Raw genomic sequence first — 22,008 nt, 5'->3', positions numbered from 1 at the left:
ACAGCGACCGACAGCTGCCCCTTCTGTGGTAATGTCTCATGGGAGACTTAACTCACCCATATTTTGGAGCATACGCTTTTGTGAGCAAAGACCCGCTGTCTTTGCCCACCAAAGCTCATGCTCCAAAATATCTGTTAGTCTATTAAGGTGTCCCAGGACTCCTTGTTGCTCTCGAAGCTACAGACTAACAGGGCCACCTCTCTGATACTTAACTCACCCAGACATTTGCTGGGAGGCCAATACGGCAGCACACAGACGGGCCAGGGAGCTCTGGGGGAATGCTGGGCTTAGCGTCCCGGTGCAAGCGCTGAAGGCAGGGAGCAGGGCCCGTGCACAGCCGGACCTGCTGCTCCCAAACAGCGAGGTGACCTGCCCAGACTCAGGCACCCGCAGCTTTCGCTGCGCGCCGCACGTGCCGCCGCGCGCCGCGTCTGGCACCAGCAGATACACGGGGAAGGTAAAATGGCTCCACAGCCAATATAAACGCGCGGTCACGTCACACACGCCGCTGCCACGGCCTGGTGCCCCCGTATCCCGCCGGCTCGGACGAGCCCCCCTCACTGCACGGAGCCACACGCAGCCCCGGCAGCGCTGACGGGCCGGGCTGGGCACAGGGGAACAGCGCGTGCACGATGCGGGGGGGCGATCACTGTGCGCAGACGCAGAAGCGAGATGGGATGGGGGTGTGAGCAGCTGCCTGGCCCCGCCCGGTGTCGTCACTTCCTGCCTCCCCTCTGCGCAGGCAGCGCCCACCTCGTTATCGTCACTTCCTGCTCCCGCCCACGGTGCCCGATCCGGCCTCTCACCGTCACTTCCCACCCCCCCAGCAGCCCGCTCTCGCTGCGTCACTTCCCGCCACCTCAAAACGAGTTCCCCCTCCCGATACGTCACTTCCTCTGAGTCCTGCCCCACGCGTGGTGCGGGCCCCGCCCCCTCCCTGAACCCCGCCCCCTTCGCCCCGGGCTGACCCCGCCCCCCGGGCAGTCAATTCTGCCTGGTATTGCCCCCCCCCCAGCACACCGCGGGGGGGGGGGCAGAGTCACTTCTCTGCCCGGCCCGGGGCTCCCCCCTCACGTGGCGGAGCGGGCGGAGCGCTGGGCTGCGCGTTGTCCCCCTCAGCGAAGGGGCCGGGCCGGGCCGGGGTTTGCTCCGGGCCCCCCGCCGCCGCTGCAGGTGAGAGCCCCGGGAGGGGGGCAGGCCGGGCCGTGACTCTGCCTCCCCGCCCCAGCGCTGCTGCCCGCCCCGGGATCCCCGGCTGCCCCCGAGCGCCCGCAGGGGCCGAGCCAGCCCCGGGAGAGCGACCGGGGCCAGGCCCGAGTCTCCCAGCCCGAGGGGGGAAGGAGCCGGGCAGCGGCAGCGGGAGCGATGGGGGTCCCGGCGCCCGGCCCATCCGCTGCCGCTCCTGTGCCCCCCGTCCCGGGCCCACAGCCCTCGTCAGGGCACGTGGGGCGGGGCGTGTAGGGGCCCAGTCTGTGCAGGGGCCAGGCCGGCTGGCAGGGCTCCCAGCCCCAGGGCAGCGCCGTCACTGGGCCCCTGCCTCGGTCAGAGCCCCAAGGCCCCTCCCTCCAGGGAAACCCCCAGCGCCACCCCACAATCAGGGGACCCTGGTCAGTCCCAGCCCCTACCCCACCTCCCTCTCTGCCCGCCATCAACCCTGCCCAGCCCTGCCCCCCCGTGGTCCTTTGCCCCCCAGCAGTGCTAAGTGCCCCCCCCCGGTGTTCTTTCCCCCCACCCACCCTGCCTGCTTCTACCCCCCCGCCATCCCTGTTCTTTTCTGCTCTCAGCCTGGTTCCTTGCCCCCCTAACTCGGTTCTTTCTTCCTTTTCCCAGCATGTTCCCCCTCCGCTCACTCACACAGTTACAGCCTCCGGCCCCTCCCGCCCTGCAGCCCCCCGGCTCCGCTCAGTCCGATCCCTGGCACAGCAGTGCTATTGAAAAGGGTCTGGGCCGGGCAGGGTGACACCAGTGGCAGTGGGAGCTCCAGGCCCCTTTAACTCCACTGGCCTCTGTGCAATTGCCCCCTTGCTCCCATGGACAGGCCTGGCGGGGGTCAAACTGAGTGCGTGGGGGGGAGTCAGAGCTGGCGGCAGGGCCAGGGCAGGCAGTGGGGTTAAGGACAGGATTGGGGCTGTGCCAGTCAGTGGGGGAGAGGAAGCCCCAGGTGGGAAGGAGCAATGGATGGAAGTGATGTGGGTGGGGGAGGGCCCCATGTGCACAATTGGCAGAAATGGAGGTGAGGGACCAGAGGGGCTTTGTGCCACCTCCAGGATAGGGCATCTCAGTGCTGCTCCTCAGGCCCTGGGCAGCCAGTGTCTGCACAGGGCAGCTGGCCTCTGCCCGGCCCCATTCGGTGCTTCACCTTCTCAAGGGGACCAGATTCAGCAAAATATTGTAGCCCCAGCCCCTTCCCACCACTGCCGTGGCCTGGCCTGGCATTGGGGGCTAAAGGAATCCCTCCCTGGTGGGCTTCTGTGTCTGCAAAAAACCGCCCAGGAGCTGGCCAATGCATCCCACCTTCTGTTCCCATCACCTCAGCTGCACGGCCTGTCAGCCCTGGTGCTCGCTGACCTCAGACAGTGTTACTGGTGTTGTTCTGAGCACCTCACCATTTACCTTCCTTAACGCTGTGTCCAGCACTCTCCTTGGGCATCGCTGTGTTTTCAATAGCCAGAAATCACGAAGAATGTTCTGTGCTGGCAGTTTCTGCCGTCCCGTGGCCCAGCGTTGCTGTAGCACTTTCTGTCTGTGCTGCAACTGCACAATCTTATGGGTTTTTTTCCTTCTACATGAGTTTATTCTTTGGCACCACGTGATCCCCAGGCTGACTGTGTCAAAACTCCTTCAGTTCCTTTCATCCTCCAGTCTGGATTGCCTTTGTCAGTGGTGGTTTCACCTCCCTACCCAGCAGCCTCATGCTTTGTCACATGGAACCACTTGGGTGGATCTTGGCTCTCGAATTGTCACTGCAGGCCAGATTGTTACGTGTGAAAACACTGAGATCCTTTGGTAATCAAAACTTAACTGTCCTTTTTTGTGAGTAATTTCCCATCCTGCAAACACTGACATACAAACAGTGCTTTTCTGTTACTCTTATTTCTTGAACATCTCAATGTTGTTTTTCTCATCATGTAAATAGACTTCTAATTGCAGATTTCACGGTCGTGGGTTTCTATGTTCTCTCTGTCTGTTACAATACACTGCAGTGGTGTTCTTCATTCTGACAGTCTGAGTCATCCCTTTTTGACTTGGTTGTGTATGGGGGATGGTGCCAGCCTTACCAGGTTTGGCTTTCCCCAGTGTTTCAATAGGGGAATAGCTAATGCTCGTTGGTTAGTCCAAGGTGAAACAGGCACTTTCTTAGCATCGAGGACACAGACTCTAATGGTGACTTGTATCTGAAGTTAAACATCACAGCAAGCTCTGAGATTGATTCTGGCGATAAGGGGGCTGCTTTATCATGATGGGTTTTTCCATCTGAATGTCTGTAGCCTCTTGTTTGTGTGAATGTTATGGAGAAGCAGTTAAAATATTTTAAACAACAGGAATCAACATACTCCTCATTTTCCCTTGTTCTGTTCCCTTCTTATGGGCGTGTCGCCAGGGCGTGACAGGATGGTATGTGTAGGGCCTTAAATCTGAGAGATTTCACTGCTCAGTTCAGTTTAAATCTGGTGTTGGTTTAAAACAATATACTGAAAGGCTGAGAGCTGCCTGGCTTCTGCTGCGATTGTCTGTACACTGAGAGAATCTGCTGGATCTCCAGGGCTCTCCAGTCTAGTTGCTAACGGCTCAGTGTGAACAAATAACTGACCGCTGAAGCCAGAGAATGTCGGACTGGAAAGGCGAGATACAGGTGTGACGAGGAAGATGATTAGCACCTGAAACAAATGACCGAATAAGTGGTGAATTCTCCATCTCTTGATGCCTTCAGGTCAGCACTGGTCAGGTTTCTAGGGAATACGCTTTGGTGAAGTACAGGTTTGTACTGAGATAACTGGGTTAAGTGTCAGGGCTTGTAACACAGAGGAGGTCAGATTACAGGATATAATGATCTCTTTGGACCCTGGGACTCTATGAATCTCAGGTCTCATCCTGCAAACACACACCACATGTTGACTAGTAGAGTCCCCTTGACTTCACTTATTCCCTGTTGTAGAGAGGGTTTATAACTTCTCTTTCCATTTAGTCCGGATGAGAGGGCCTAGCTCTGTGCTGCACATAAATAGACGCAGAGTTGGTGGTTTAAGTACATGGAGACTAAATTTAGGCACCTGCATCCATATTCAGACAGCAGAAGATGTGGCTTGTTTAGGAGAAACACTGGGCGCTCAGAACTGAATCTCATTGGTTGGCGGCACAGTAGTTTTGAAACTCAAACCATGTATCGAGAGAAATGAATAATGATTTGGGATATAACTTTTGTTCATGCAACACTAGGAGATTTACTTGCTATTGCTTGGGTGCTTAATTAAGGGACTTTTTTTTTTTTAAAAGGAAAATGTAGATGCATTATTTCAATGGTTGTTTTTCAAAAACAGAGCTTTTAATTAAGTTAATTTGTATTTTGAATTTCTCTTTAAAGAATTTTGTTAAAATCATTCTATCTAATTTTTAGTACATTTTTAAAAACAGGAATTCCATCGTGTGTTTTTCCCTCATCCCTATAAACTCTTGCCATTTGCTGTGTTTTTACAAAAAAGAAAAAAAAAAAAAAAGGTCAGTTGTCAGTTTGGTTTTCACACTTGTAAGAACTGATTCAGCTGTGCCCAGAACAGAGCACCACCTCCAAGGTCTGTTTTAGCTCTTTTCTGGAAGGCTTACTGAGAAGTGATCCTGATTCATCCCATTTGGGCTCATTGTGGTTCTGTCTCTTTCAACGTTCACTCAGTGATGCCAGTTTCGAGGCCTGTACTTGGCTTGGTCATTCTGACTGCTTTCTCGTTGGCTTGACGAGCAGCAGGCCCATTCCAACCACCACCTCTTTTCCTGGAATAGCCAAGCCCTGCCGTGCTTTAGGGCATGAGAAGAGGCAGTTGTCTGCCAAATTTGGTGGCTCGAGCTCTTCCCGTTTACGGGGCATTCTTGAACAAACAGGCACGTTTTAAACAGGCGCAGCCAACCAATTAGAGACTGGGAGCCGAAATAGCTGCGGATAGAGTGCCGAGAGCCGCGCGCGATAGAGCTCTTTGTATCTCTCTAGCTGTGGATATATAATTTATTTACAGCGATACCGTGCTTTTTTTTTTTTTTTTTTTAAACAAAAAAGTGCTGGCACTCAGCCAGCCCCCTGCCCCTGAGCCAATCGCATGGCCGGGGCTGCTGAGGGGCCAGTACTCTGTCTTGGCAGCTGCCAGCGCAAGCAAAGCACTGCATATGTAGATGTATAATGCATGGCTCAGTGCCCTCCTCCACCTCCCAGCCCCTCCCCTCGCTTTAACTCAGTGCCAGGACCCAGTGGAGCCCAGCCGCTGCTGCGCACTTCTGCCTCCAGGCGCTGGGGTGCGCGCAGGGTGGCAGTGAGCGCTCCTGGCCAGCCACGTCTCATTGCTCACAGAGCTGCAAGCGGCTGTCTGCGGGTTGGTCACCCCTGCGCTAGAAGGCTTAGCTGGCATGGCTTGGGCCCTATAGAGCAGAGGGCTGGCAGTGGGGGGGTGCAGGAATCAGCACAGAGCCTCAGAGAGGTGGGGACTGAGGGCGGGGGGCTGGGAGATGTGGAGTGGGGGAATCAGGACTGGGGGCATGTGGTTCGGTTGGGGTTCGGAGGGGTGTTAGGTGGCCGCTGGCTCCTCCCCGTGGCTGGCTCGGTGGCAGGGGCACCCGCTGGCTTGTCTTCCGGGCTGGGGAGGCTCTGTTGTGTGTGCGTGGGGGGAGGCAGACCAGGCCCACTGGCTGCTCCCTGGAGCTGGCCCAGGGCAGGTGGAGGGCCACACAGCATGGTGGGCAGCTGCTGGGGAGGGCGCACCCTGGGGTGGTAGAGGCAATGTTGCCATCCAGCAGTTGCGTGCTAGGTGCTTGCTGCCAGCCTGGGGTCATTCATGAGTACCACTGTCCTTGCCAGCACACCCTCCCTTTCCATCTGACACACAACAGTCCCATCCCAGCACATCCTGTTGCCCTCGCACAGCCAACCCTGGCCTGGCTTTAAGCTGTGGTTGGAGGGGTGGTGTGGTCCTAGCTCTCACCCTTGAGGAGAGTTCTTGGTTAGACAGACAGACTCACAGACGGACAGACGTGCACAACAGCATGTTTCTAAAATGCCGGTAAGGTTTAGACTCATTCACCCACACCATCAGTGTCTGGCACGTCTGCCCCAGGGAGCAAGTGTGGGGAGCCGGGGGCACAGAGCGGCTTCCAGCCCTGTCTGAAATGTCCCCATCGCCCTTCTCCCCTGCCAGGCACAGAGCATCCCCATCCGGCTCCGGAGTAGCCCCGGCCCTGCAGAGACACAGCGAGGACATGGCGGTGGCGGCGGTGACCTTGGAGGAGGTGTCTGTGTGTTTCTCGGAGGAGGAATGGGCGCTGCTGGCCCCGGGGCAGAGAGCCCTCTACAGGGAGGTGATGCAGGAGAATTACCAGACCGTGCGCTGGCTGGGTGAGGAGTCCTGTCCCCGGGGCTGTCACAGGCTGCGTGGGCTACGCAGTAGCTGGGTCGGCTTTGGTTCAGTGTCCCTCCCTGTCCCTGGCCCCTGGGGTCAGGAGTAATCGTTAGCTCCTGTGTGAGATACAGTCCCCTCCCAGGGACCCAGAGCAAATAGAATGTTAGGAATCATTCAGTGATTGGCCTCCAGAATGGCAAATGAAATTCGATGTTGATAAATGTAAAACAATGCACCTGGGAAAAATAATTCCACCTAGACTTACAGAACGACGAGGGCCACATTAGCTACAGCTACTCAAGAGAGAGATCTTGGAGCCGTTGTGGGTAGTTCTCTGGAAACATCCACGTAGTGTGCAGCAGCAGGCAGAGAAGCAAACAATGGTAGGAGGCGTTAAAGATGAGACAGAGAGTAAGAGAGAGACTCTCCTAGAGCCTCTATGAATCCAGGGTACGCCCGTGTTGTGAATACTCCCTGCAGAGGTAGTTGGCTCATCTCTAAAAAGAGCTCTCGGCCTTGGAAAAGGTTCAGAAAAAAGCAGCAAAAATGCTGAGGGGTTTGGAACGGGGCCATGTGAGGAGAGCTTTAAAAAATGGGCCTTTCCAGCTTTGGAAGCGAGGAGGGGGGGTGGTGATAGGGGTATATGCCACAGTGACTGCTAGTGAGAAAGGGAATAAGGAAAAGTTATTTACTTGTTGCCATAACACAAGAACTGGGTGTTACCAAATGAAATTAATAGCAGGTTTAAAACAGAGTATTTCTTCACGTGCGCAACCAGCCGGTGGAACTCCTTGCCACAGGGTGTTGTGCAGATCAGGATTTTAACAGGGTTCAGAAAAGAGCTATGGAGGTTAGGTCCCGCAGTGACTGTTAGCCAGGCTAGGCAGGGCTGGTGTCCCTCCCTCTGTCTGGCAGAGGCTGGAGATGGATGCAGGAGAGAGATCACTTTGACAACTATCTGTTCTGGTCACTCCCTCTGGGACATCTGGCATTGGCCATGGTCAGCAGACAGGAGACGGGGCTGGACGGACCTTTAGTCTGACCCAGTGTGGCCAAGCTTATGGCGTAAGAGTGGTGCTGCTCTTCCCACAGCCTGGCCCTCCATGGGCTTCCCCACCATCCTGGCCATGTTCTGCCTTGGCCGGAGGCGTGAGTGGAGGGCGCAGGCAGGAACGGCTGGTACCAGAACTGTGGGGCTGGGTCCAGCTGCAGTTAGTGCCTGCAGGGTACCCCTGGGGCCAGTGTGCTGCACCCCTGGGAGGAGGGTGCGGTTCCCAGATTCCTTTCCTGCCTGTGGCTGGTCTCCGTGACGTGCTGGGTCCTGCTGAGGCTGAGACGTGTGGCTGAGGCAGTTCGCACTCTGTGGGTGTTCGGCAGGGGTGGTCAGTAGTAGTTAGACAGGAGGAGAGCACGTCTTGCAGTTCAGGCCCTACACTTGGTCTCGGGCTGTGCTGAGGCAGAGCGACCTGGCTGGCAGAGCAGAGCAGGCTGGGGCCGGGTTACTCTGCTGTCCTCTCTTCCTGCTGAGTGCAGTAGCAGCCCCACTCCTGCTGCCAGCACCAGGTCCCTGCTAGTCCCAGAGCCCTCTCTGGGCTTCACCAAAGCACCGGGCCCGGAACAGCTGCCCTGAACTGTCCAAGGGCCCGGGCGGCTGTCACACACCCCTGCCCCCAACAGCGGAACTGGGGGTGCACGTGGACAGTGTCGCCTGGTGGCTTTTGCTGCCTGACACTGACACAGACAAGGGGCACATTAGACTCCCTGTGCTGCTGCCCCCTTCTCCTGGTACTTGTGCGTCCGCATCCATTATCCCGGGATGGGAACCTCGTTTGGGTCGGGGTCACACAGAAGTGAGAAGCAAAAGGAAACCAGCCAACCCTCAACGATGTGGCCCCCAACTGAAACTCCTCACTCCCCCGCACTCCAGCCCCAGAGGCATCCCCCAGGCCAGATTAACTCCAAAGGGGCTGGGGCTTGGAAATCCTGTGGACAAACACATCCGATCCAGTGCCCTCCTCCTGCCTTCTTGAGCAGCAGGTTCCGAGTCTCTGAGTGCCCCTGGCTAGGTGGTAAGTGCAGGTTCCCCTGTGTATATTCCTTTTCTAAGAATCTGAACGAGACGCCAGAAAGGGGCTGTCAGCTGGCACACTCCAGTACACGTGTGCCGGGGTCTCCCTCCAACCAGAGAACGAACTAGTGCCAGGGAAGGCTGAAAACGGCGTGCGCACCATGCTCAGCGAAAGAGCCCAGCCGTTACTCCTGTTGGGCTGCAGAGCGCAGGCTGGCCCTCCTGGCCGCCGCCGCCTCATCGCTGGGTGGGATAATGTCCGGCCTAGGGAACAAACAGGAGAACTGAGAGGCCCTGGCGCAGTCAAAGTATGAGGTGGTTGGAATAATGAAGACTTGGTGGGATGATTCACATAACTGGAGCACGGCCATGGAGGGGTATAAACTTTTTAGGAAGGACAAACAGGAGAAAAGGAGGAGGAGTTGCACTCTATGTGAGGGAGCAGTGCGATTGCTCAGCGCTCCAGTATAAGGAGGGAAAAAATCCAGTTGAGTGTCTTTGGGTTAAGCTTAGAGGTGGAAGTAACAGAGGTGATGTTGTGGTTGGTGTCTGCTATAGACCGCCAGATCAGGGAGAGGAGGTAGATGAGGCTTTCTTCAGCCAGCTAAGTGAAGCTTCCAAATCACAGGCCCTGATTCTCGTGGGAGACTTCAATCATCCAGACATTAGTTGGGAGACCAACACATCAGCACACAGACAATCCAGGAAGTTTTTGGAGAATGTTGGGGATAACTTCTTGGTACAAGGGCTGAAGGAATCGACCAGGGGCCATTCGCAACTTGACCTGCTGCTCACAAACAGGGAAGAACTAGTAGGAGAAACAGAAGTGGGTGGAAACCTGGGCTGCAGCAGCCATGAGATTGTAGATTTCAGGATCTAGACAAAAGGAAGAAAGGTGAACAGGAACATAGAGACCCTTGATTTCAGAAGAGCAGAGTTCAACTCCCTGAGAGAACTGATGAGCAGGATCCCCTGGGAAATTAAGATGAAGGAGAAAAGAGTTCAAGACAACTGGTGGTATTTTAAAGAAGTCTCACTGAAGCCAAGGAACAAACCATCCCACTGCGTAGTAAGAAATGCAGACATGATAGGCAACCAGCTTGGCTTAACAGGGAAATCCTTAGTTGGCTTAAACTCAAAAAGGATGTGTACAAGAAATGGAAACGTGGACAGATGACTGAGGAGGAGTATAAACATATGGCTAGAGAACGCCGAGCAGTAATCAGGAAAGCGAAAGCGCAACTGGAACTGCAGCTAGCAAATGGATGTGAAGGGTAATAATAAGGGTTTCTACAGGCATGTTAACAATAAGAGGGTTATCAGAGAAGGTGTGGGGCCATTATTGGATGAGGGAGGTAACCTAGTGACAGATGATGAAGGAAAAGCTGAAGTACTCAATGCTTTTTTTGCCTCAGTCTTCACGGACAAAGTCAAGTCCCACACAATGGTCCTAGACAGTGCAGTGTGGGAAGGTGGAGAGCAGCCATCTGTGAGGAAGAAACAAGTTCTGAGCTATCTAGAAAAACTAGTTGTACACAAATCCATGGGACTGGATTTAATGCACCCAAGGGCACCGAGAGAAGTGGCAGATATCATTGCTGAGCCTTTGGCCATTATTTTTGAAGACTCTTGGAGATTGGGGGAGATCCTGGATGACTGGAAGAAGGCAAACGTAGTGCTCATCTTTGAAAAAGGAAAGAAGAACAATCCAGGGAACTATAGACCCGTCAGCCTTACCTCAATCCCTGGGAAAATAATGGAGGGAATCCTCAAGGAATTGATTTTGGAGCACTTGGAAGAGGGGAAAGTGATCAAAAGTAGCCAGTATGGATTCATCAGGGGCAAGTCCTGCCTGACCAATCTGGTTAGCTGCTATGACAAAGTAACAGGTTCTGTGGACATTGGGAAGTCAGTGGATGTGATATACCCTGACTTCAGCAAAGCTTTTGACACGGTCTCCTACAACATTCTTGTCCATAAGTTAAGGAAATATGGATTGGATCCTTGGACTATAAAATGGATAGAAAGCTGGCTTGACGGTCAGGCCCAACAGGCAGTGGTCAATGGCTCAATATCTGGACGGCAGTCTGTTTCAAGTGGAGTGCTGCAAGGCTCAGTTCTGCGGCTGGTGTTGTTCAACATCTTTATTAATGACCTGGAGGGGGGACTGGATTGCACCCTCAGCAAGTTTGCAGATGACACAAAACTAGGGGGAGAGATAGATGTGTTGGAGGGTAGCGATAGAATCCAGAGTGACTTGGATAAATTGGAGGACTGGGCCAAAAGAAATCCAGTGCGGTTCAACAAGGAGAAGTATAGAGTCCTGCACCTGGGGCAGAAGAATCCCAAGCATGGTTACAGGCTGGGGACCTAATGGCTCAGCAGCAGTATGATGGAAAGGGACCTAGGGGTTATGGTGGATGAAAGGCTGGATATGAGTAAACACTGTGCCTCGGTAGCCACGAAGGCCAACAGCATCCTAGGGTGCATTAGGAAGGATATTTCGAGCACATCTAGAGCAGTAGTTATTCCCCTCTATTCGGCACTGGTGAGGCCACATTTGGACTATTGTGTCCAGTTTTGGGCCCCCCAGTATAAAAAGGATGTGGATTTGCTGGAGCAGGTTCAGCGAAGGGCAACGAAAATGATTAAGGGGCTGGAGCACAAGACCTGTGAGGAGAGGCTGAGGGATTTTGGGCTTATTTAGTTTACAGAAGAGAAGACTTAGAGGTGATTTAATAGCAGCCTTCAACTTCCTGAAGGGGAGCTCTAAAGAGGCGGGTGAGAAACTGTTCTCAGTGGTGACAGGTGGCAGAACAAGGAGCAATGGTCTGAAGTTACAGAGGGAGAGATGCAGGTTGGATATTATGAAAAACTACTTCCCCAGGCGGGTGGTGAAGCACTGGAATGCGTTGCCTAGAGAGGTGGTGGATTCTCTATCCCAAAAGGCTTTTAAGTCCCGGCTGGACAAGGTGCTGGCTGGGATGACTTAGTGGGGGTTGATGCTGCTTGCAGCAGGGGGCTGGACTAGATGACGTCCTCAGGTCCCTTCCAGCCCCAGGATTCTGTGTATTGGGTGAGGAAATGAGTCAGGATGAGAGGTGGGCTGTAGAGCGTCTCTGGTGATGTGGCTGAGAGACTCTTGGGCTGGATCTGTGAGAGTCAGCGCCAGTGGGAGGTTCCCAGTGCCAGGTGGGCCTGCAGGCCTTTGGTTTCAGACCTGCCAGCTCTCCTAGAACTTATGTTTTGAGTAGAGTGTTCTTGTCCCGCCCTGGAACGGGCCAGGAGGGAGGCTGAGCTGTACCCTAGAGAGTGCAGCAGAGCACTCGGCTCCCCCAGGAATGAGCTGGGCCATTCCCGAGGCAGGGGTGAGGCACCTGTACCCCAGGTGAGTGTGACATGGGATCTTGTACCATCCAGAGCCCGGCCTGTGCCGGGTGGGGAAGGAGCCTCTCTGGGTGGGCGGCTCAGATCCTGGGGCTGGAAGAAGTAATGGCCTGGACCTTCCTGAACAAGATCAGCACTTGGTTAATTGCTCCCCAAGCAGGATTTCCAGCTCCCAAAGCTGATGTGATCTCCTGGGTGGAGCGAGGGGAGGCGCTGGGGGTCCCAGATCTCCAGGGCGCTGGGAAAGGGGAGATCATCAGCGACCCCCACACAGGTGAGCAGTCAGCTCAAGTGACTCAGAAACCGATTTCCGTGTCCTCCTACATGTCACTTGGGCCTTTTCATCCAGACTGACTGACCCTTCAGCCTGTCATCGGCTCCAGCCAGAGGGTGGGAGCAGGGCTGGGGTCCCTCCTGTGGGGAAGGGTTGTGAGGACGGAGGAGCAGCTCAGTTCATGTTATTTCAATCTTTCCATCAGCTGTTGGCTGCGTTCCCCCTTTTCTGTTCCCTTTCAGAGTTTTCCTTTCAGCTCAGCACAGAGAGTGACACTGTCTGGTTCTCTCTGTGTCCCAGCAGGTGAGGTGATGCTGCTCAAGAACGACGAGGACGATCTTCAATGGGAAGAACCAGAGCAAGTGGCCTCCTGTGGGATGTTCCTGGGAAGCTCTGAAGGTCGTGTTTCTCAGAGTCCTGGGCACAGAGAGACCTGTGAGAGTCAGCGTAGCCCAGACAGGCAGCAGGGAAACCAGGCAGGGGAGGGGCAGGATAACTCCAGCCATGGAAGCAGAGGGGTGAAAAGAGAGCAAAAGAGACGCCAGCAGAAAATCCGCGGTCGAGCAGCACCCTACACTTGCACAGACTGTGGGAAAGTCTTTCGGTGGAGACAGGCCTTCAGCTTACACCAGAGAACTCACGCAGGAGAGAAACCCTTCCGCCGCTCTGACTGCGGGGAAAGCTTCTGTCAGCCTGCAGCTCTCACTGCCCATCAGAGAAACCACGCAGGACAGAAGCCCCTCACGTGCGCCAAGTGCGGGCTGTGCTTCAGCCAGCGCTCGGACCTTATTAAACATCAGAGACAACATGGCAGAGGGAGGCCCTTCCGGAGGAGCTCCAGTCAGAATGGAAACCTGAGAAAGCAGCAGAGAGCCCAAGGCAGGGAGAAACCCTTTGACTGCTCTGACTGTGGGAAAAGCTTCTCTTGGCCCTCAAACCTCAACAGCCATCGGACAATCCACACAGGAGAGAGACCCTTCAGCTGCTCGGACTGCGGGAAGAGGTTCAGTCAGAGCTCAGACCTGGTTAGGCATCGGAGGACCCACACAGGAGAGAAGCCCTACAACTGCCCTGAGTGCAGGAAAAGCTTCAGCCAGCATGCAAACCTCATTAAACACCAGAGAACCCACACAGGGGAGAAGCCCTACAACTGCGCAGAGTGCGGGAAGAGCTTCTGCCAGCGGGCAAACCTCGTCCAACACCAGAGAACCCACACCGGGGAGAAACCCTTCTGCTGCTCCGTCTGTGGGAAACGCTTCAGTCAGCGCTCCAGTCTCATCAGTCACCAGAGGACCCACACAGGAGAGAAACTCTTCAATTGCTCCAGCTGCGGGAAGAGCTTCAGTCAGCGCTCGAACCTCATAGATCACCAGAGAATCCACACTGGGGAGAAGCCCTTCCGCTGCCTGGAGTGTGGGAAAAGCTTCTGTTGGCGCTCAAACCTCAACAGCCACCGTGCAATCCACACAGGAGAGAGACCCTTCTGCTGCTCGGACTGCGGGAAGAGGTTCAGTTACAGCTCCTACCTCGTCAGGCACAGGAGAACCCACACAGGAGGGAAACTAGCCGCTGCTCGGAGCGTGGGGGCGGCGGCGGGCAGAACGCACGCCGCACTGAATAGCAAGGAAGCCACAGACGGGAGAAACCCTGGCAGCTGAGTGCCCCTGTGGTCGTGAAGCAGCCCACGTGCCATGCGAGTGCTGAGTGCTGAGAGGTGCCTGCCATGGCTGGGGGCAGTCGGCTATCTCCCGGCCCCGGCCCCAGAACTGCCATGGCAGGGAGAGGTGCATCTCCCCCCACGCCCTCCAGCAGCACCTGAGCGGGGGAGAGCTGGTGGGAGTCTTCTCTCCCTGCTGTAGCTAAGAGGGAGGGGACTGTGACCCCCACCCACAGCCCTGCCTCTTCCTTCCCCCCACTCTGCCCCTCTCGTTGTAGTGCTGAATAGCTAATCCACAACATATCGGAGGTTCTGTCTGGGGGGAGCAGCAGATGCGTGGGGCCCAAAGGTGACAGGGTTCAGCGGCAAGGAAGCAGGAGCTGATCCATGAGGCTGCTGGTGGGCGCTGACCACGCACAGTTTTTCCTTGGATGTGGCAGCCCCAGGGCACCCACAGGGAGTCAGCAACTGTGTCAAGCAGCAATGAGCGCAGGATCAGACAGCAAAGGCCTGGATCCAGATTCCACGTGAAACAATCCCATCACTCTCTGCAGTGCCAGTCTTCCCACAGATACCAAGGCCAAGTGTCTAGCCGTGAAACACAGATCCCAAGGGTCACCCGCTCTCCTGAATTTGGGCATGACTAAGGCAATATTTGGTGAGCTGCTGGAAACTGCCACCTAGGAGATGAGGAGGGAATTGTCCTTGCTGGCTCAGAAAGAAAAAGTCAAGGAAAAGGAACCCCAAATGTGTTTCTTTTGAAGGATGTCGTGGTTTGGGGGCATGGTTCCTGATCTTTGAATTTGTGGAGCTGTCAATACATCTGTGTGTGACGCTGAGCCAGAAAGGGTTCAGCAGTTAGTAGGCTAAATGTCCCAAATATAGCCTTTCAAGACATATGAGAAGAGTATATGGGTGGTAATTAGGTTCATTCCTTATAAAGAGCCAACAAAATCACGTAGGATGGAATATAGTTTGACATGTATTGCTACAGAAGTAAATACTAATTATAGGTGTATAGATCTTGTTAGACATTAGCCGTGTAACTTGTGGATGTTAAGTCCCTTTCATAACATTATATTCGCTTGTGGCTGGTTCAGTTCAGTTAAGATCAAAGATGTGAGATGCGGCAGGAAGTCGTATTACCAACATAGCTCTCAGTTGAAACCACCTGTGCCACAGCAGAATACTTTCAGTGTGACTGGAGAATTCCCTTATGTTACTCAGGACTCTTCGGTTACCCGTGAGTACATGTGAGCTAGGGGGTTTCACATCAAAGCAGCATGTGCATCACCTGTTCTTTACCCAAGGAATGCTTGTTGTATTACCATGCTGCCAGGCAGCTAGCACAGCCTGCTAGAAATCTGTATAATACTGGTAGGACCTCATTCTGTCACCTCAGATCTGCTCACGTTTGGTCAGGGGAAGCTTATGTTGCAAGACTAAAAATTCCATCTTCGCTCTGCATTGTGCTGTCAGCTCTCATGGAAGAGTTTGATCAGACTCTGTATGGGCAGCTTGTGTGGGCTGTGACCTGTGGAAATGAGTCTGGAAGGACCTTTCTGCAACTCTTCAGCTCACCATCTCCACTGGGAAGCTGATCTAAGAATGTCATTTGTTTCTCTTTGTTGAATCATCTGTAACCACAACCCTCTGTGTGTTCCGTTTTCATAAATCTTAGCTGGGGGAATGAGAATTGGCTGGAAGCTTGTACATGGGCGTGGGGGAGATCTGAGACGTTCCCTGACCCGGTGGGTAGCAGGTCTGGCCCACTGGGACTGGCAGAACTTTGTGCAAGATGAAAAGATTTTTATTAATCCTCCTCCTGTTTGACTTGGCTGGCGGGGTGGGGGCCCGGGCTGGATCGCTTTAAGGGAGCTGTGCTTTGATAACCAGCTGGGTATTGGAGAAGCCGTTAAGTTGCTGGTTTGGTGAGTCTGTTTATTTGAATCACGACACTTCTGCCCCCTTTTCTCAACCCACCCTCCTTACCGGATCTGCAGGGAGGAGGCTTCAGTGACTTGCCAAGAGAGGAAGAAAGTCCTCCCTCTCCGTGCCAGCCCTGTGCACTCAGGGGTCCCCAGACTGTACCCCAGAGACATGCGCAGGCAGCTCCCCTGCTGATGCCAGCCTGCCCTGAAGGGTGACAGCAGTTGCTCAGCAGCAGGCAGTACCGAGGCTGTGGGCCCCGTGATTACGTAAGCAGGAGAAAGTTCTGTACAACAGTGGGAACACTCCTGGCCTATGTACTGCTCTGAGTCCCTGCTCCTACTCCCTTCGCCCACAGCCCTGCCTGACCTCCAGGGCTCCCCTTCCACTCTCCTGCATGGCAGACCCTCCTGGCCCTCTCAGGGACAGCTGTCCTGTTGGTTTGACACAGTTGTCCGTGACAAGGCCATGCTGACAGCTACTTCTTACTTTCTTGTATGCCAGATGTTTGCAAATTGATTATTGAATTATTGGCTCCATTATCTTCTCTGGCATAGAGGTTAAGCTGCCTGGTCGATAACTCCCTGCTGTGGCAGAGTCAGGCTGGAGGGCTACTGGAGAGGAGTAGAAGGGAAATATATTAGCCCCAGATTATATAGGTTCTTGTTCCCAGGGTAAACTCAGGGGTTACTCTGATTCTGGCAAGTTCCTGCTAGTTCTAATCAGGGCAATCAAGCCAGTCAGAGCTCCAAGAGCCAGTATGGAGGTTTCCAGATGCAAGGGGGGTAATCGGAACATCTGGGGCCAATTAAGAACCACTTGAGACTGGTTAAAAGGGCTCCTCATCTGTCGGCCCAGTGCGCGCACACAGCTGAGGAGAGGAGGGGCTGTGGGGGGTCTGGGAGGTGCAAGCAGGTGCCTGAGACACAAACCTGTGGGTAAGGCAGGTGCTGGGGAGAGCCGTGGGGAGGTGGCCCAGGGAGTTGCAGCTGTCACTCGGCTGTTGTGGAGACATCTGCAGGCAGCTGTTTTCATGGAGTCCCTGAGCTGTAGCCTGGGGAAGAGGGCAGGTCTGGGTGTCACCCACGCATTACAGCACAGGAACAGGCCTAGTTTTGATAAAGAGGCTTGTCCTGCCCTGTACCACTTGGAGGGACCACAGAGATGATGGAATTTGGTTTCCTCACTTCCCCCATGCTGGCCAATGACGACAGTAGCTGAACACAACGAGCTGGTGCCCTAGAGAAGGTGCCTGAGTTGAGGCCTGCTGTGAGTCACCAAAGCAAGAAATCCACCCAAAAGCACAGGAGCCACCATGACTGAGGAGGAGCTTTGTCACATGGGTTCCCCATATTTCCCTTGCTATAGATGGCACTTTCCCTTTCCAGTCTTCTGGACTTTCCACCGTCTTCCATGTGTTTTCAAAGATAATAGCGAATGGCTCAGATATCTCCTCAGTCAGCTCCTTGAGGGTTCTAGGATGCATTTCGTTGGGCCCTGAAGATGTCCAACATGTCTAATTTTTAACTTGTTCTTTCCTTAGTTCGGTTTCTAAGGGTACAGCTGCACTACCCAGTAGATCAACCCCATCAGGTTTGACCTTCCATGGTTCAATTTCATGGGCCTAGTTGGGACGTGAAATTGGATTATCAGGGATTGACAGTCAACCCCTGAATGCCTCAGTCTCGGAAAGAGTAAGAGATGGTGATGGGAGAGTTTCTCCTGTTGACCAGGTAGGTCGATTCCAGTTATGCTGAGCTGGAATTGTAACAGAGAGGGAGCCGTGCTGGTCTCTACACTATCAAAACAAAAAGCAGTCAAGTAGCACTTTAAAGACTAGCAAAATAGTTTATTAGGTGATGGGCTTTCGTGGGACAGACCCACTTCTTCAGACCACAGCCAGACCAGAACAGACTCAAGATTTCAGACACAGGACCAGATCTAGAGAAGTTATTATTCTCCTCTATTCGGCACTGGTGAGGCCACATCTGGAATATTGTGTCCAGTTTTGGGCCCCCCAGTATAAAACGGATGTGGATTTGCTCGAGCAGGTTCAGCGGAGGGCAACAAAGATGATTAAGGGTCTGGAGCACAAGACCTATGAGGAGAGGCTGAGGGATTTGGGCTTATTTAGTTTACAGAAGAGAAGACTTAGAGGTGATTTAATAGCAGCCTTCAAATTCCTGAAGGGGAGCTCTAAAGAGAAGGGTGAGAAACTGTTCTCAGTGGTGTCAGATGGCAGAACAAGGAGCAATGGTCTGAAGTTGCAGAGGGAGAGGTGTAGGTTAGCTATTAGGAAAAACTACTTCACCAGGTGGGTGGTGAAGCACTGGAATGCGTTGCCTAGAGAGGTGGTGGATTCTCCATCCCTTGAGGTTTTTAAGGCCTGGCTGGACAAGGTTCTGGCTGGGATGACTTAGTGGGGGTTGATCCTGCTTGAAGCAGGGGGCTGGACTAGATGACCTCTTTGAGTCCCTTCCAGCCTTAGGATTCTATGATAAATGGTGAACATCTAAAAGCCCCAAAATGAACAACTCATATTTAAATAGCAAACAATATGTGATCTTGAAATCATGGATAATTCCCCCAGTGTCCTCCAGAGAGAGAGAGGGTTCAGGAGTGAAAGTCGGGAAGACAGTGGTGCAAACACACAAGTAAAGTGTGAGGAAATAGACTATGTAAAAAGTCTGTGAACATTCTGCAGGGAACATGCATTGCATTACAAACCATTGTGTGCGCTGCTCTTAAACTGGGGTGACAAAAAGTACAGTTTGAGGTTATTTATTAGGGACCGTCTCGTATTCACATGCATTGCGGCCCTTGAATTATGGAGGTTTTTTATTAAATTGGGAAAAAATGGCTCTTCTTGCTGTTTTGGTTGCTGACTCCTGCCCCTGGCCAAAGTCCTACTCCAGCAGTGCAGAAAGAAGACACTGCACCATGCTGCTTCTGTGCCGTTGCTGGCAGACGCACTGCCCTCAGAGCTGGACACCCAGCCAGCTGCTGCCTATCTCCAGCCACCCAACATCTCTTCCATTACAAACGAAGCACTATGTGGATGTCTGTTCATTTTGCTCCTGCTGCTGCAGGGATGAGCAGGACTTCTTTCCCTCTGGGTTCAGCTGTGGAATTTGAAATTGGATGCATACGCTGTATGGGTACATTGCAACACACCAGTCCTGATGTGAGAAGGTCAGACAGCACCCAGAGCAGTCCCCTCTCCTGGGAATCTCCACCCCACCCCTGTTGCCAGGGAGCAGCTCTGTCGCAGGAAGATGGTAAACAGAGAACAGTCTGTCCTGTCCCTCTCCTGCTTTTTCCTGTCCTGAAACTACCTCTGCTCCAAACCTTGCACAATCCACCTCTAAGGGCAGGTCAGTACTACACAGACAAGTCGATCTAAGCCGGGGTGAGCAAACTTTTTCCATCAGACCCCACTTTTCATGCCTGCAAGTAACTGGACCCCCAACCTGTCTAATGGCATCCAAACCCGCGGAAATTTCGGTTCTGTTCATATGAGACACGCCCCTTTGGCACATGTAAGAAAATAAGTCTGTGGAGTGTAAAAACTTTATTAATCAGTGTATCAGTGTGAATACACACATATAAACCAGCAACATTTTTAATGAGATGGAGGAGCCTGAGACCCAGCAGCCGATGGCACTGTGCCCCCCTTAGCAAATTTCATGTTCCCCCAAAGGGGCCTGCCCCCCCCCCCACTTGATCTAAGCTAAGCAAGTTGAGTTAAGTTAGTAGTATGATGCCGTTCGACGTATCTGAGATCTACTTGCTGCAGGAGCCACACCACGCTGGGCTGATGGAAGAATCTCTCCTATTGACTCCCCTTTTTCTTCTCGCTCTGTGGCGTCTCAGGGCTGATGGGTGAGCGATCAGCAGTTGATTTGTCACCTCTATACTAGAAATGATAAATTGTCCTCCGCTGGATCGATCGCTGCCTGTAGATCCAGCCTTTAGTGAGGACCTAACAAAGTACAGCGTATTGTCCCCTGAGACGGAACTGGCTCACGTGCCTAGGAAAAGGGATTGGAGGCGATGACTACCAGTGCCCTTCCGGGAGCTCTACCAGGTTTTGGTATGTGCTTTATTTGCCTCCTTCCTGGGACCTGCCCGGAAATGACCCTTGTAGAGTTTAACAGTAACTTTCCCCAAGCAGCGAGAGGAACTGATTTGAAATATCAATGTTCTAGCTTCCAGAGTTAAGCTCTGGTCCTTCTAGGAGCTGACAAAAGCAGGTAAGTGGCTGGCTGAGTGGCGGAAGAGCTACCCTGTAATAACGCGTCATGTTTGTGTGAAACCTTTCCTAGCTGGCCATCTAATCACACCCATTGTAAAAGAGCAGCCGGTGATTCTAAGAGCCTGGGGGAGCTGTAGTTCCCATCAACTCCATCACCTCTTACAATCCACAACAGTCTCACTGGGGGCACTCCAGATGGGCCCCTGGAACTGCAGCACCCTCAAGCTGAGGCAGAGCAGCTGGGGTTGCTGACAGCAATGTGCTGTGGCTGTTAGACTCAAGCAGGGCTGTGTATTGTGAGTTTGAGCTCTCCCCTTAATGGCTTTCTGAGAATGGCTGTGCAACTGCCCACAGGGGAGCATGAACCTGGGACCTCTGGAGTTCGGTGACGCCTGAGCCAGAAGCCAGCTGGTTCTCAGCTAAGGCTGTAGAGACAAGTTCTCTTTCCGTGCAAGTGGTGTAGGTGCCTCTGTCTGGGACAGCAGACCACACCTGTAGGCGTGTGAGTTACATCTGCACCTGTCTAGAAACAAATCCCCTGGGCTGTACCCCAGGGAGAGGCCCTACACATGCCCCAACTGCAGGAAACGGTTCAGCGAGAGCTCCAACTTCCTTCACCATCAGCGACTCCACATGGGAGAGCAGTTGGACCCCTGCCCCGACTGCACTTCAGGAACAGCTCAGCCCTGGTGTGGTACCACCGGACCCACATGGGACAGTGGCTGGACCCCTGCCCCGCGTGTGGGAGGAGCTGCAGCACCAGGTCCCATTTGGCCGGGCATCAGCGGGTACACACAAAGGAGGAGGGGCTGGAAAGCTCCCTGCCGACCACAGAGCAGAGATGCCTGGGGAAGGAGAAGCTCCACAAATGCCCTGAGTGTGGGAGGAGGTTAAGGGACAGCTGAGGCCTTGTCACACACCAGCGAATCCACGTGGGGCTGGAGTCCCATGCATGCGCCGACTGTGGGAAACACTTGGGGCTGAGCTCCAAGCTGCTCCTCCACCAGATTGTCCCTGCCGGGGGGCAGCCCCACGCATGTGGGGAGTGTCACAAGTGCTTTGCTGGGCGAGCCAGCCTGTGGGTGCACCTCAAGTACCACATGGCTGAGAAGTCCCACCTGTGCACCCAGTGCGGGAGACGCTTCATCAGACACTCCATCCTGGCCTGGCACCGGGTCACCCACACGGCCTGGCAGCTGCTCCAATGCTCCGCCTGTGGCAGGGGCTTCACCCAGCTCTTCAGCCTCACCTGGCACGGGGAGGGCCCATGTGGCCGTGGCGCTGCCCGTGCCCCTTGAGTTGATGGCCAAAATGAACCACACGTCCATCGGTGCCAGAGGGTAGGCATGGAACTGGGCGCACGAGTACCCAGCCACCTGGCTCTGGGAGGAGCAGGCAGCTGGAACCAGCCTCAAACTGACGGGTAACTCAGCCTGTGTGTGCTCTGGCAAGCCCCAGGCAGGGCTGGGTGGACCTCAGCCAGCCCGTCAGAAGCGCAGCTGAGCTGCCAGACCCTGCTGCCTCCTGCCAGAACCAGGCAGGGATGGAGTCCGTCTCCATCTACCAGGACTGCCAGCCTCAGCACTAGAGGAGGGGGCCTTACAGCTGGGGTTTCCCAGACACCCAGAGGGGCAGGCAGCTGGCGCTCAGAACTGGGGGAGGGGGTCACGCCCCTCAGCTGGAATCTCTGACAGCCAATCCGGCCACTCCTAAGGCCCAGCATTAATCACATGTGCTGTCACTTTCTGGCACAAGCTGCCTCCACTGCCCCCTCCCCCCCCCAGCTTGCTTCCTTCCCCACCTGCCTTCCTAGGTGTCCTTCCCCCGTCTCTGTATTTCTCC

At 54.2% G+C, this 22,008-nt stretch overlaps 1 protein-coding gene across 3 annotated transcripts; it reads left to right on the top strand.

The window, feature by feature from the left end:
- The first annotated feature begins 960 nt into the window (after positions 1–960).
- LOC142024821 (uncharacterized) lies at positions 961–18,771 on the top strand. 3 transcript variants are annotated; one of them, XM_075017082.1, is made up of 3 exons: positions 961–1,173; positions 6,396–6,592; positions 12,626–18,771. In XM_075017082.1, the coding sequence occupies exons 2-3, from the start codon at positions 6,457–6,459 to the stop codon at positions 13,981–13,983; spliced, it is 1,494 nt and encodes a 497-aa protein (XP_074873183.1). In that variant the 5' UTR covers positions 961–1,173; positions 6,396–6,456; the 3' UTR covers positions 13,984–18,771. The 3 variants fall into 3 exon arrangements, with proteins under 3 accessions (XP_074873183.1, XP_074873182.1, XP_074873181.1); XM_075017081.1 differs by lacking the exon at positions 961–1,173 and adding an exon at positions 5,748–6,260 and having other exon boundaries at positions 12,629–18,771; XM_075017080.1 differs by lacking the exon at positions 961–1,173 and adding an exon at positions 5,748–6,260.
- The last annotated feature ends 3,237 nt before the right edge of the window (positions 18,772–22,008 follow it).

Source organism: Carettochelys insculpta, chromosome 22, assembly GCF_033958435.1.
Source record: "Carettochelys insculpta isolate YL-2023 chromosome 22, ASM3395843v1, whole genome shotgun sequence".
Lineage (NCBI taxonomy): Eukaryota > Metazoa > Chordata > Testudines > Carettochelyidae > Carettochelys > Carettochelys insculpta.
This window is presented reverse-complemented; position numbering and strand designations above follow the sequence as displayed.

Coding starts and splice junctions, on each gene's coding strand:
- LOC142024821 (XM_075017080.1), top strand. Junction 6,593..12,625: donor CCAGACCGTGCGCTGGCTGG/GTGAGGAGTCCT, acceptor TCTGTGTCCCAG/CAGGTGAGGTGATGCTGCTC.